At 44.1% G+C, this 13,965-nt stretch overlaps 1 protein-coding gene across 1 annotated transcript; it reads right to left on the minus strand.

The window, feature by feature from the left end:
- Nucleotides 1-282: 282 nt before the first annotated feature.
- APOBEC1 (apolipoprotein B mRNA editing enzyme catalytic subunit 1) lies at nt 283-11,545 on the minus strand. The gene is made up of 5 exons (XM_077758969.1): nt 11,515-11,545; nt 4,422-4,449; nt 2,220-2,617; nt 1,212-1,330; nt 283-432 (listed from the first exon to the last, which is right to left on the minus strand). The coding sequence occupies exons 1-5, from the start codon at nt 11,528-11,530 to the stop codon at nt 283-285; spliced, it is 711 nt and encodes a 236-aa protein (XP_077615095.1). The 5' UTR covers nt 11,531-11,545.
- Nucleotides 11,546-13,965: the final 2,420 nt, after the last annotated feature.

Below are 13,965 nucleotides of genomic sequence, written 5' to 3' on the forward strand. Positions count from 1 at the left end.
CCAATAGCACTCTTTCGTGGGGCATCAGTGCCTGCTATCAAAACAGTGTACACAAGGAATCATTTTTTTGTTTATTTATTTTTGAGAGACAGAGACAGACACAGCATGAGTGGGGGAGGGGCAGAGAAAGACACAGAGTCGGAAGCAGGCTCCAGGCTCTGAGCCATCAGCACAGAGCCGAGTGTGGGGCTTGAACTCATGAACCTCGAGATGACCACCTGAGCTGAAGTCGGACACCCAATCAACTGAGCCACCCAGGTGCCCCACACGGAATCATTCTATTCATCTCCAGGTCACAGGAAGTTGTATCAGCCCTGTAGCTAAAAGGATATGGGGTGGAATCGTTTGGTAATGGCACTTTTGAAGAGTAAGTCTGAACAACGTAAGCTGATTCTGACATCTTCTTAGAATCTTTAAGCAGGGAGGGAGACTCTGGAAAGAAAAACAGAATAATGTTTTTCTTGATACTATTATAACCACAAACATTTTAAAACATTAGTTGGAAGACTATTGAGCAACTTTCAAGAGAATACAAATGGGACACCTACATTTCTTCAATAGGATGACACACAGCAAGATGGGAAAAGAGAACGTCTGCAACTCTGTATAGCCAGGAAGTGTGGCAATCATAATAACATCAAATTAATGTGGAGTCCATGTGTATCTTAAACCAGTTTGTTCTCTTCTCCCACTTATTTCCTGCAGAGAATGTCTTGTTCTTCTCACATTTTCTTTTTTTGTTTTGAGTTTACTAATTTATTTTGAGAGAAAGAGAATGGGGAAGGGGCAGAAAGAGAGAGGAAGAGAGAGAATCCCAAGCAGGCTCCATGCTGTCAGCCCAGAGCTGGGTGACAGGCTCAGTCTCACCAGTCGTGAGATCATGACCTGAGACAAGATCAAGGGTCCGACTGAACCACCCAGATGCCCCACTCTCACACTTTCTTGAGATAGGTCAAGAAGTTAAATAACTAAATTTCAATATAAATGGCAAACATGTCAATTTATTAAAAAAAAATTCAAAGAAGGATGTTTCTGTGGGCATCAGAATCTTTGTCCCTTAACGTGACTGGCCAGAGGGGCTCCTGGAGGGCTCAGTCGGAAGATCATGTAAGTCTTAATCTCAGGGTCGTAGGTTCGAGCCCCTCATTGGGTGTAGAGATTACCGAAACAAATAAAACTTTAAAATAATAAAATAAAGTAAGGTAACTTACTAGAATTATGCAGTGGAGTTCCAGGGCATACAGCATCATCCAGACAACAGGGTATCTGGGCCAGTGGTCCTCCTTCCCAGGTGGGTAGTTGACAAAATTCCTCCAGCAGTGATCATACTCTAAGGAAACACACATCTTGGTTCGTTCAACTAATAGAGCAGAAAGTGACTTTAAGAGCGCCCAACTTGTAGATATACTTTACATAAAGCCCTTCAGCCTATTTGCCATCGGAGATGGGCTAACCTGCCCACAATCCCTAAAAAGAACAACATGCTTTATTTGAAGATGGCTGATAGGTCTCCATGGCAGGTTGGAAGCATCAAAAAGAGAGCCCTCGTTTTCCATATTTTCCTTGCTATGAAGGGCAAACTTAGTCCTTTCTCATGTTATTTTGGACTTTTGCTTCTTTTTTTTAAGTTTTTTTTTTTAACGTTTATTTATTTTTGAGAGACAGAGAGAGACAGAGCAGGAGTGGGGGAGGGGCAGAGAGAGAGGAAATCGCAGAATCCAAAGCAGGCTCCAGGCTGTGAGCTGTCAGCACAGAGCCCGAATCGGGGCTCGAACCCACAAACTGTGAGATCATGACCTGAGCCGAAGTTGGACACTTAACCGACTGAGCCAGCCAGGTGCCCTTTAAAGGTTATTTATTGGGGCGCCTGGGTGGCTTAGTCGGTTAAGCGTCCGACTTTCGCTTAGGTCATGATCTCGCGGTTCGTGGGTTCGGGCCCCGTGTCGGGCTCTGTGCTGACTGCCAGCTCAGAGCCTGGAGCCTGTTTCAGAGTCCGTATCTCCCTCTCTCTCTGACCCTCCCCTGCTCCCCTGCTCATGCTGTCTCTCTCTCTCTCCTAGAAATAAATAAAACATTAAAAAATAAATAAATAAATAAAGGTTATTTATTTAGGGAGAGACAGAGAGAGAGCACAAGTGGGGGAGGAGCAGAGAGAGGGAGACAGAGGATCTGAAGCAGCCTCTCATCAACACTTAAGATCCTCTGTTCATTGTTTTTACCTGGGACTCTCATGACCTGGACAGTCACACCACTGTTAATGAGGTCCCTGAGCCCTTGCCGGTTTTGCTGATCCACATGCCAGAAAAGGCGAGATACATAAATAACCAGAGTCATGCCAGGATGTCGGCTCAAAAATTCTCTAATGGCCTTGGAACATTCCCAACAGGGACTCCAGGACAGGAACCAGGTGATGGAGCAGCTGACGGGTGCGCAAAAACGTCTTTCTGAAGTGAATTTTTCTATAAAATTGAGCTCGACGTGTTTGGTGGTATTTTTGCCTGAGTTTCGCCAGATCTTGTGGCTTGTGCCCCACTGGATTTCATAGAGCAGACAGGCCTCTTTGCGGAGTTCTCTGGGGTCGAAGAAGACTTCAAATTCCCAGGGCTCAATTCTTCTCCTGAAACATAAAAAGCACCCCCATGTTATCAGGCAATCTTTAGAGGGACCCTAGGAATAATTTCATGGTCCCCTCCTCTATCACACGGATCTAAAACATGACATCTTAGGAAAGTCTTTTTTCCCTAATCTATTTCTCAAAGTTACCTAAGTAGGTCCATTTGAATTATCAGAGTTTCTCTCACAAGCAGAGTGAAGAGGGTTTTCCCAACTCAGGTTATTTAGCTCCACTGTCTGATACTATTGCTCAGTAGTTTTGAATTCAGGTATAAATATGTAGAGATGCCATGTCCCAATTTCTACTCTTCAACATTCCTCAGTGGACTCTAACTAGGTTTTAGGTAGAAGCCTCAAACTGCCAACAAGATTCTACTGCTGGGGTGCCTGGGGGGCTCAGTGGGTTAAGTGTCCGACTTTGGCTCAGGTCATGATCTCACGGTTTGTGAGTTCGAGCCCCGCGCCAGACTCTGTGCTGACAGCTCTGAGCCTGGAGCCTGCTTCAGATTCTGTCACCCTCTCTCTCTTTCTCTCCCCTGCTTGTGCTCTGTCTCTCAAAAATAAATAAATGGGGAAAAAAGAAAAAAGTTTCTATTGCCAAGTCTGAAGAGAGAAAAAGTCAGCCTCAGGATTCTTCCCCCTGAGAGTCTGTATACTAATTCCTCAGATGAAAAAAATTCAAATCGCTCCCAGTGACCTCTTTATTCATTTACTTGTTAAAGATTTTGTGTTTAATAATCTCTACACCCAATGTGGGGCTCAGATTTACAACAGCAAGACCAAGAGTCACATGCTCTACAGACTGAGCTCGCCGGGCGCCCCTCCCAATGACATCTTTAGATTTAATACTTTCCGTGCCTCAAGGCTATAACTCAGGGGAAACTCAAGATGGTAACGAGGACTCTTGTTTGCCATGTGGCTGAGTCATCAGCTTATTACATCCCAATATTTCCACTCATCCCTAAAGCATTACACTGATTTACTACATAGATCAGTCCTCCCACCCATCATGAGGTAATATATTCCCTGACAAAAGTCCCCCTGATATAATGCTAGGTCTGAAAAATGGGGACATAGTTTAAAATAAAAAGATGAAATCAGACTGCCAAATGATCTCTATGGACCTTTCACTAATGGCTATAAAATCGTGCAATTTAAACAGAGAAGAACAAAGATAAAGCAGCAATAGAACAAAGCTGGAAGCTAATTTATTTAAACAGAAACCAAAAGACATCGAAACAAAGATATAGAAAGCTATAATTGTAGGGCGCCTGCGTGGCTCAGTCAGCCGAACGTCCGACTCCTGGGCCCACATCAGGCTCCACATGGAGACTGCTTGGGATTCTCTGTCTATCCCCAACCCCTAGCTCGAGTGTGCCCTTCTCTCTCTCTCTCTCTCTCTCTCTCTCAAAATAAATAAATAAACTTTTAAGAAAGCAATAATTATAGAGAATGAAGTTAGAAAAGGCAAAAAGAAAGAGTGGAAACATGATAAAAGAAAGGAAAATATGGAAAGCTATAGTCCTACAGCTCTTAAATCTACTTATTCTTGTTGAACCAAATGCTCACAGTGATGGTATTCTTCTTTTTTTCTCATATAATGTTTATTTATTTTTGAGAGAGAGAATGCAGGGGAGGGGCAGAGAGAGGGAGACACAGAATCCAAAGCAGGCTCCAGTCCCTGAGCTGTCAGCACAGAGGCCGATGTGGGGGTGGAACTCACCAACCGTGAGATCATGACCCGAACTGAAGTCAGACGCTTAACCGACGGAACCTTCCAGGTGCCCCCATGATAGTATTAGTCTTACCTCAAGGTGGCATCTCCAGCTGAAGGCCCTGTTGACCAAGAGATGATTATGTCAAACAACACCCACGCACAACTTTAGCTAAGAAAAAATACTCTGTTTTTCTAAACCTGCAAACCATACCAGAAAATGGGGTTAAAAGATTCTCTCCTGTATTAATTGGATTGGACCCTCAAGAAAAGCAACATTTTTAAGGGCGCTGCCAGAATCTATTTGCCCAATCCCAAACCAAGTGACCCTCCTTAAGGCTCCAGCAAGAATGACTAAGTGCAATGAGACAGTCATTCTTCAGAGGCTCCCATGTGTGATTTCTACAGGCGTTCATAGAATTCTGTACCCCCTTCATCACAGCGATTATTATGCTATGTTTTTTATGGAGCTATTGTTTTAATATTTATTTTTTAAAATTTACACCCAAGCCGGGGTGCATGGGTGGCTCAGTCGGTTGGGCGTGCAACTTCGGCTCGGGTCATGATCTTGCTATTCACAAGTTCAAGCCCTGCATCAGGCTCTGTGCTGACAGCTCAGAGCCTGGAGCCTGCTTTGGATTCTGGATCTCCCTCTCTCTCTGACCCTCCCCTGCTCACGCTGTCTCTCTCTCTCTCTCAGAAATAAATAAAACACAAAAACTTTAAAAAATAAAATAAAATAAAATTTACACCCAAGTTAGTTAGCATATAGTGCAATAGGGATTTCAGGGGTAGATTCCAGTGATTCATCCCCTGTGTATAACACCCAGTGCTCATCCCGACAAGTGTCCTCCTTAATGCCCTTTGTCCTTTAGCCCATCCCCCCCACCCACAACCCTTCCAGCAACCCTCTGTTTGTTCTCTGTATTTAAGAGTCTCTTATGTTTTGTCCCCCTCTTTGTTTTTACATTATTGTTGCTTCCCTTCCATTATGTTCATCTGTTTTGTATCTTAAAGTCCTCATCTGAGTGAAGTCATATATTTGTCCTTCTCTGACTAATTTCATTTAGCATAAACCCTCTAGTTCCATCTGCCTAGTTGCAAATGGCAACATTTCATTCTTTTTGATTGCCGAACAATACTCCATTGAGTATGTGTACCACATCTTCTTTATCCATTCATCCGTTTTTGGACATTTGGGCTTTTTCCATACTTTGGCTATTGTCGATAGCGCTCTATAAACATGGGGTGCACGTGCCCCTTAGAAACAGCACACCTGTATCTCTTGGCTAAATCCCTACTGGTGCAATTGCTGGGTCATAAGGCAGTTCTAGTTTTAATTTTTTGAGGAACCTCCATACTGTTTTCCAGAGTGGCTGCACCAGTTTGCATTCCCATATCATGCTATATTTTGACTGGTACTTACCTGACCATAATCACAATGAATTGTAAATAATGTAAGATATGGATTATGAAGATCTCATTCTAGACCCTATCATCACACTGCTTGAAACATGTTGGCAATAGATATTTATTGAACAAATGACAATGAGTCTCACTACTATCAGTTATGGGATAGCTAAATATATACATAGAGTGACAGAGACAGAGAGAGAACAATATTATGCAGAGAAACTGGATCTCTCATATATTGCTGGTGGGAATGTATATTGGGTACAGCCACTCTAAGAAACAGGCAGTTTCTTAATTACTATTATTTTTTAAGTTTACTTATTTACTTTGAGAGAGGGGAGGGGCAGAGAGAGAATCCCAAGCAGGCTCCATGCACAGTGAGGAGCCTGACACAGGGCTCCATCTCACAACCGAGAGATCATTACCTGAGCTAAAATCAAGAGCCGATCGCTCAGCCGACACCTAGGTGTCCCAGCAGTTTCTTAATTAAAAAAAACAACCTTAATTAAAAACCTGGATGGCTCAGTTGGTTGATCCTCTTGACTCTTGATTTCAGCTCAGGTAATGATCCCAGGGTTGTGGGATCAAGCCCTGCATCGGCCTCCATGCTGAATATGAAGCCTGCTTGGGATTCTCTCTTTCCCCTTCTCTCTCTGCCCCTCCCTCCCACTCTCTCTCTCTAAAATTAAAAAAAAAAATTAATTAAAAATTTTTAAAAATAAAAGCAACAACAATAATTGAAAATGCAACTACCATAAAACCCAGCATTTACTTCAGAGGCATGAAAATGTAGGCTCCCACAAAGGCTGTATGCAAATGCTTCTATTGGTTTGATTTGTAATATCTAAAAACTGGCATTGACCTAGATGTCCAGATGTAAACCATCTATGGTAAATCTATACCATGGAATACTATTTAGCAATAAAAAAGGAACAAACTCTTGATACATGTAATAATCTGGATGAATCTCCAAGGAATTATCCTTGAGGGACAGGGGTACAATCTCTAAACGTTGCATTCTGCATGATTCCATTTATCTAACATTTTGAGTGACAAAATTTTAGAAGTGAGGAGAGATCAGTGGTTCTCAAGAATTAAGAACAAGGGTGGGTCGGGAGGAAGGAGGGGTTGGTTATAAAAGATGTTATAACAGTCTCTGTACTGTTAGAATTTTCAGATATGACCATGGTAGTGAATACACAGGTGACAAAATTGCATAAAAGTAAATACACACAGAGGCACCTGGGTGGCTCAGTTGGTTACACAGCCGACTTGATTTCGGCTCAGGTCATGATCTCATGGTTTGTGAGTTCGAGCTCCCACGTCTGGCTCTCAGCTAACAGCTCAGAGCCTGGAGTCTGCTTCGAATTCTGCCTCCTTCTCTCTCCCTGCTCCTCCCCCTCACACTCTCTCTTTCAAAAATAAACATTTTAAAAAAAGAAAAAAGAAAGAAAGAAACAGCCAAGAGCCCTATTTGGTCCCTGTGCCCACTAATTTGCAGTCACAGAGCAACATGATACCAAGAATGGCCAAAAAGAGGCTACAGCAGGTAAGACACCCTGAAACCTGGCAGACTTACAGTCTGTGCAGGGAAGGTGTGGGAGGGGTTCACTCATTCACCCTTCCAACAAATGTTAAGGAGGAGCTTACTCAGTATTAGGTACAGGAACAGGGAACAAAACGAATCCTTACCTTTATGCTCGTGGAGTTTATATTCAAAGCCATGGGTTTTATTCAAAGTATATGGGAAGGCTTTGGAGCATATAAGGGCAATTCAAGTTCAAGTACTGAATTTTAGAGGCCCGTGTCTCTTGAGACTCAGAGCTTTGAGGACGAAATGGGCACTGACCTCGCCCAAATTGAGAATACTCATGGTGCAGAATTCTAAAACTCAGAGAGCAGAAATGCAACGTATTTATTTTATTTGGAGAAACATGGACATTTATTCTGGCAACAAAAGTCACGTTAAGGGTTTGCTGCTTGGTTACTTGAAAGCTAAAATTTGCCTGGGGAAGTGAGAGAAAAGGATCATAAATCCAAAGGCTCCGCTGTCATCACCAGTCTCTCTTTTCCAAGAGAGAGGAGACACCAAGCAAAAAGGTCCACCCACAAGATATGGTTTCTCAGTGGATCCGACTGCCACCTCTGAGGGGAAATGGCCATATGGGGGGAGACGCAAGCAGGAGGTTCAGTCCATCCTCCAGACCAAACCGGAGGTGGTGTTTTTAGATAAAGAAGAGTCACAAGACTTGGGAGACACTTCCTCCAAAGCAGGAGGCATTTTGCCCAGAGCTGAGTGTGTGTGTGTGTGTGTGTGTGTGTGTGTGTTGAGGGGTTCAGAGTGTGCCACTGAGGCATAAAAGCTATTTGGATCTGGGACACCTGGGTGGCTCAGTTGGTTAAGCATCTGACTCTTGAATTCTGCTCAGGTCATGATCTCACGGTTCGTGGGATTGAACACTGAGGAGCCTGCTTGGGATTCTCTCTCTGTCCCCCTTCTGAAAATAAATAAACTTTAAACAAGATTTTCAAAAACTATTTGGATCTGAAGAAATTTGAAAGTAGGGCCTCTTGGGGCACCTGGGTGGCTTAGTCAGTTAAGCATCCGACTTCAGCTCAGGTCATGCTCTTGAGGTCTCTGGGGTTCGAGCCTCGTCGGGCTCTGTGCTGACAGCTGGGAGCCTGGAGCCTTTTTCAGATTCTGTGTCTACCCCCCTGCCCCTCCCCTGCTCATGCCCTGGTGTCTCTAGCTCTCAAAAATAAATAAAACATTAAAACATTTAAAAAAAAAAAACAAAAGAAAATAGACCCTCTCCCACCGAAATCCCTTATTTTTCCTACAGGCAGAATCCTCCAAAGGAACTCAAAAGAAATCAATGGTCATAAATCCTATCCCCTGAAATAACCAGAGAGATGGACTCTTCCCACTCAAGATACACAGCCACACAGCCATTGTCACAAAACCATTGTATATCGATCTATTCTTCTCAGAGCCCATCTATCATTCCTAAAAGTCTGTTTTCCCTTAACTGCCCTTCTGCCTCTCTGCTTTTCTTATTAATAAGGTATATAAGGGGCGCCTGGGTGGCTTAGTCGGTCGGTTAAGCGTCCGACTTTCGCTTAGGTCATGATCTCGTGGTTCGTGGGTTCGAGCCCCGCGTTGGGCTCTGTGCTGACTGCCAGCTCAGAGCCTGGAGCCTGTTTCAGAGTCTGTGTCTCCCTCTCTCTCTGACCCTCCCCTGCTCACGCTGTCTCTCTCTCTCTCTCCTAGAAATAAATAAAAATATTTAAAAACAAAAAGGTATATAAGCCTCAAATTCTAACCACTCTTTGAGTCATGTTTTTATGAATTCTTGTATGAATTTTGTCTTTTCTTCTATTCATCTGTCTTTTGTTAGGTTAATCTACAGGCGCCCAACAACGAACTCTAAGAGGGTAAAGGAGAAGTTTTTCCTCCACAGCTGTGTGTCTGTATGTGTGTGTGCACACGCGCGCATGTGCCTACTATGTCTGCTTGTGCATTTGTACTGGATGGTAGAGAGGTTCCCCAAAGGGGAAGTATGCATAGCACACTTTCCTGGAAATGAAAAATAGTTCTAGCTGGAGTGTGGGACCTTTAAAAAGAGAAATTAGCCAGATGTACAGAAAAAGGACAGTCAGTGGGGCACCTGGGTGACAGTCGGCTAAGCGTCCGACTTCGGCTCATGGTCATGATCTCGCAGTTTGTGAGTTCAAGCCCTGCTCAGGGCTCTGTGCTGACAGCTCGAGCCTAGAACCTGCTTCAGATTCTGTGTCTCCCTCTCTCTGCCCCTCCCCTGCTCACGCTCTATCTCTCTCAAAAATAAATAAACATTTAAAAATTAAAAAAAAAAAAAGAGGACAGAGTCAGGAAGTGTAACTTGAGAATAAACTTCTCATCCTTTAAAAGGATGTACGGGGAATTTCAGCACTGAGATGGGGGTAGAAGAGGGTGACTAACACCCTGGAATGGGTGCTTCTCAGACCTTAATCCACATTGGGGCCTTTGAACCTGCTGGTCCACTCAGAGGGAGCCCAGTAGAAGCAGGGGCCATACCTGTAGAAGAAGCCATATTGTTTTAAGTTTATTGATTTATTTTGAAAGAAGGAGGGCACGAATAGGGGAGGGGGCAGGCAGAGAGAAGGAGAGAGAGGGGTGAGGGGGAGAGAGAATCCCAGGCAGGCTCTGCGCTGGCAGAGCCTAACAAGAGGCATGAACTCAGGAACCATGAGATCATAACCTGAGCTCAAATCAAGAGTTGGACACGCAAACGACTGGCCCACCCAGGCCCCCCTATAAGAAGGTCATATTGATGACATGAGGACACTGGTGAAGCAGCAGTGAGAGCCCTCAGAAAGGGAGAATGAGATATAGTCTCAGTATCTACCCCTCCAATTGCATTATTTAATTGTAATTAAACAAATTTTTTAAAATGTTTACTTACTTTTCAGAGAGAGAGACAGTGCAAGCAGGGGAGGGGCAGAGAAGGAGGGAGACACAGAATCTGAAGCAGGCTCCAGGCTCCGAGCCGTCAGCACAGAGCCCGTCACCGGGCTCGAACTCGTGAACCGTGAGATCATTACCTGAGCCAAAGTCGGACACTTAACCGATGGAGCCACCTGAGCACCCAATGTACCTATTCCTTCAATTCAAGACAATGATACCAGCCACATGATGGGACGGTTTGAGGGATAAAACACACCACCCACCTTCAGTGAAAAGCCCAGGATAACTAAATAATGCCTTTAGTCTTTCCCCCAGCAGGCCCCTCACAGGAGACTTTTAACAGAGAAAAAGAACAGTGGAGAAGGGGTGCCTGGGTGGCTCAGTCGGTTAAGCGTCTGACTTTGGCTCAGGTCATGATCTCATGGTTTGTGAGTTTGAGCCCCACATCAGGCTCTGTGCTGACAGCTCAGAGCCTGGAACTTGCTTCAGATTCTGTGTCTCCCTCTCTCTTCCCCCAACCCTCCGCCTGCTCATGCTCTGCGTTTCTCTGTTTCAAAAATAAACATTAAAAAAGGGCTTTCTTTTCTTTAAGATCATTTATTTATTTTTTAAATTAATTTTTGACAGAGAGAGGGAGAAAGACACATTGTGAGCAGGGGAGGGGGAGAAGGAGAGAGAGAATCCCAAACAGGCTCCTCACTGTCAATGCAGAGCCCAATGTGGAATTCAATCCCATGAACTGCGAAAGAAATCCGAACCTGAGCCAAAATCAAGAGTCAGACACTTCACTGACTGAGCCACCAGGCACCCTGTTGCTATTTTAAACTGTTATTTAACAGTTGTATTTTTTACTGAATTTTTTATTATGGTGAAACAAGCATCGATTTGGTGTCATTTGATCAAAATCATTTGTGGATGTGAATAGTTAGTATTCATAATAATAATAAATCCTGTTTAAGAATAATATGAATATATTGGGGCACCTGGGTGGCTTAGTTGGTTGAGCGGCCGACTTCGGCTCAAGTCATGATCTCCCGGTTGTGGGTTCGAGCCCCCCGTGGGGCTCTGTGCTGACAGCTGGGAGCCTGGGGCCTGTTTCGGATTCTGTGTCTCCCTCTCTCTCTGCCCCTCCCCTGCTCATTCTCTGTCCCTCTCAAAATAAATAAAGGTATTTTAAAAAAAAAGAAGAGTATGAATATATGAACAAATAGGAAAGATGAAAACCACTCAAGGACACAAGCATAGGGGCGCCTGGGTGGCTTAGTCGGTTAAGCGTCCGACTTTCGCTTAGGTCATGATCTNATTTTACCTTTGTCAGTGGCCATGGTGCTCCGTCACTGAACTTTTCCCCCTGGAACTGTGCCTTGTGCTGATCGCTCTTACCAGCCACATGCCTGAACATCGTAGGTGTGACCACTGATACCTGGCTTGCAAAGAAGATGACTCAGTCCCGAGACTCGGGCAGTTACCAGGTATCTAGACTGTACAAACCAGGAGCAGATTAAGAGGGAAGGCGGTGTGGGTATCTGCATTAATGTGTTGATAAGAAAGCTTATGATTCTGTAGAGTAAGTCACAGAGGAAAACCACATNTTCCCTGAACTTAGAAGTTTCTAACTTCCCTTTTTTAAAAATTACAGTTCAGACAAGAGCGACTAATCATTCTTCATGAGGGAGGGTGAAGGAAGAACAAAGGGAAGAGAGAATTGACGGGTTTTAGAACCAGAAGACTTTCAACTTTACCTGACCAAGACCCTGTAGACTTACCCTTTCGTGATTATTTACTTATTTCTAACTTCCTCTTATTTTGCTCTTTGCCCCCAATCCTGTTGGAATGGGGAGGGACACCGATAGATGCAAGATCAGAAGGACTTTAGCCTCTGAGTTGGGTAATTAGTATATAAGTCTTAGGTGATCTCTCCTCCTACGTAAGGTAAGGTTAAGTGTACGGTCCACTCCTGCTGCTTCATCCTTCTTGAGAAAGTAAATACTGTGCTCCCATTGCCATTGCTTCCTGTTGCCTGAAACTTGGCTTACGCATCTCTGAGTTTCAGCACACACTTCCAGGATTGAGGTCATTTTCATGACCTAAGGCTCCCTCCCTCTAGGGTATCAGATCTAGAGCTTCTGAACTTTGAATCTCAAAGACCATCAACCCTATTATACCTAAGCCCTATATATAAGATCTTCCTTAGTTATGAAAGTCCAACTAGAACCTCCACAAGATAAAGTAGTTGCTTTGAATGGCAGTTAAGAGTTACAAAGAAGAGGGGCACCTGGTGGCTCAATCGGGTGAATGTCTGACTCCAGCTCAGGTCATGATCTTGTGGTTCATAGGTTCGAGCCCCTGTGTCAGGCACTGGGCTGACAGCTCAGAGCCAGGAGCCTGCTTCAGATTCTGTGTCTCCCTCTCTCTCTATGCCTTCCCTGATCACATTCTGTCTCTTTCTCTCTCAAAAAAAAAAAAATGAATAAACACTTTTAAAAATTAAAAAAAAAGAGTTATGAAGAAGTGGAAGAAGTGCCACATCATAAATGAAGGTCCTTCAGAATCCCAGTGTTTCTTCTTTTTGTTTTTAAACTTACTTTCTTTATTTTTTTGAGAGAGAGAGAGCATGAGCAGGGGAAGGGACAGAGAGATTGAGAGGGAGAAAGAATCCCAAGCAAACTCTGCGGTGTCAGTGAACAGCCCAATGCAGGGTTCAGAGTCACAAACCGTGATATCGTGACCTGAGCTGAGTCAGATGCTTAACCAGCTGAGCTACCCAGGGGCTGCAGGAGCCAAGTGTTTAAAAGTTACATGTCTTTCGAGTAGAATAAGAGCCCCCCAGAGATGTCCACATCCTATAACACCTGGAACCTTACAATGTGGTACCTTACAATGGCATAAGGGACTTTCCAGGTACAATTAAGTTAAGGATCTTGACGTAAGAAGATTACCTCAGTCTAATCAAGAATACCCTTATGGGAGTGATGCAAAAGAATCAGAGTCAGAGGAGGATGCCTGGGTGGCTCAGTCAACCAAGCGTCAATCCGACTCTTGTTTTCGGCTCAGCTCATGAACTCACAGGGATGGAGCCCCACAGTTGAGATCTGCACTGGTAGCATGGAGCCTACCTGGGATTCTCTCTCCCTCTCTCTCTGCCTCTCCCCTGCTCACACTTTCTCTCTCTCTCAAAATAAATATTCAAAAAAAGAAAAAGATCTCTGGGGCACCTGGGTGGCTCAGTTGGTTAAGCATCTGACCTCAGCTCAGGTCATGATCTCGCAGTTCACGAGTTCAAGCCCCACGTTGAGCTCTGTGCTGACAGCTCAGAGCCTGGAGCCTGCTTCGGATTCTGTCTCCCTCTCTCTGCCCCTGCTCTACTTGGGCTCTCTCACTCTCTCTCTGTTTCTTAAAAATAAATAAACCTTTTTTTTTTTTAATTTTAAGATGATATGAACATCTGTATACAATTCTTTGTGTAAACATGTATTTCTTTTTCCCTCTCTAGGGTAATAGGGGCGCCTGGGTGGCTCAGTTGGCTAAGCATCGGACTCTTGATCTCAGCTCAGGTCTTCATCTCAGGGTTGTGAGTTCAAGATCCACCTTGGGCTCCACACTGGGTGTGACACCTACTTAAAGAATCTGACAGTTGAATTGTTGGATCAAATAGGTAAGTATATATTTAACTTAAGAAAATGCCAAATTGGGGCACCTGGGTGGCTCAGTCGGTTAAGCGTCCAACTTGGGCTCAGGTCATGATCTCACGGTTCATGGG

This window comes from Crocuta crocuta, unplaced genomic scaffold (assembly GCF_008692635.1).
Source record: "Crocuta crocuta isolate KB4526 unplaced genomic scaffold, BGI_CrCroc_1.0 scaffold72, whole genome shotgun sequence".
In the NCBI taxonomy this organism is placed as follows: Eukaryota; Metazoa; Chordata; class Mammalia; order Carnivora; family Hyaenidae; genus Crocuta; species Crocuta crocuta.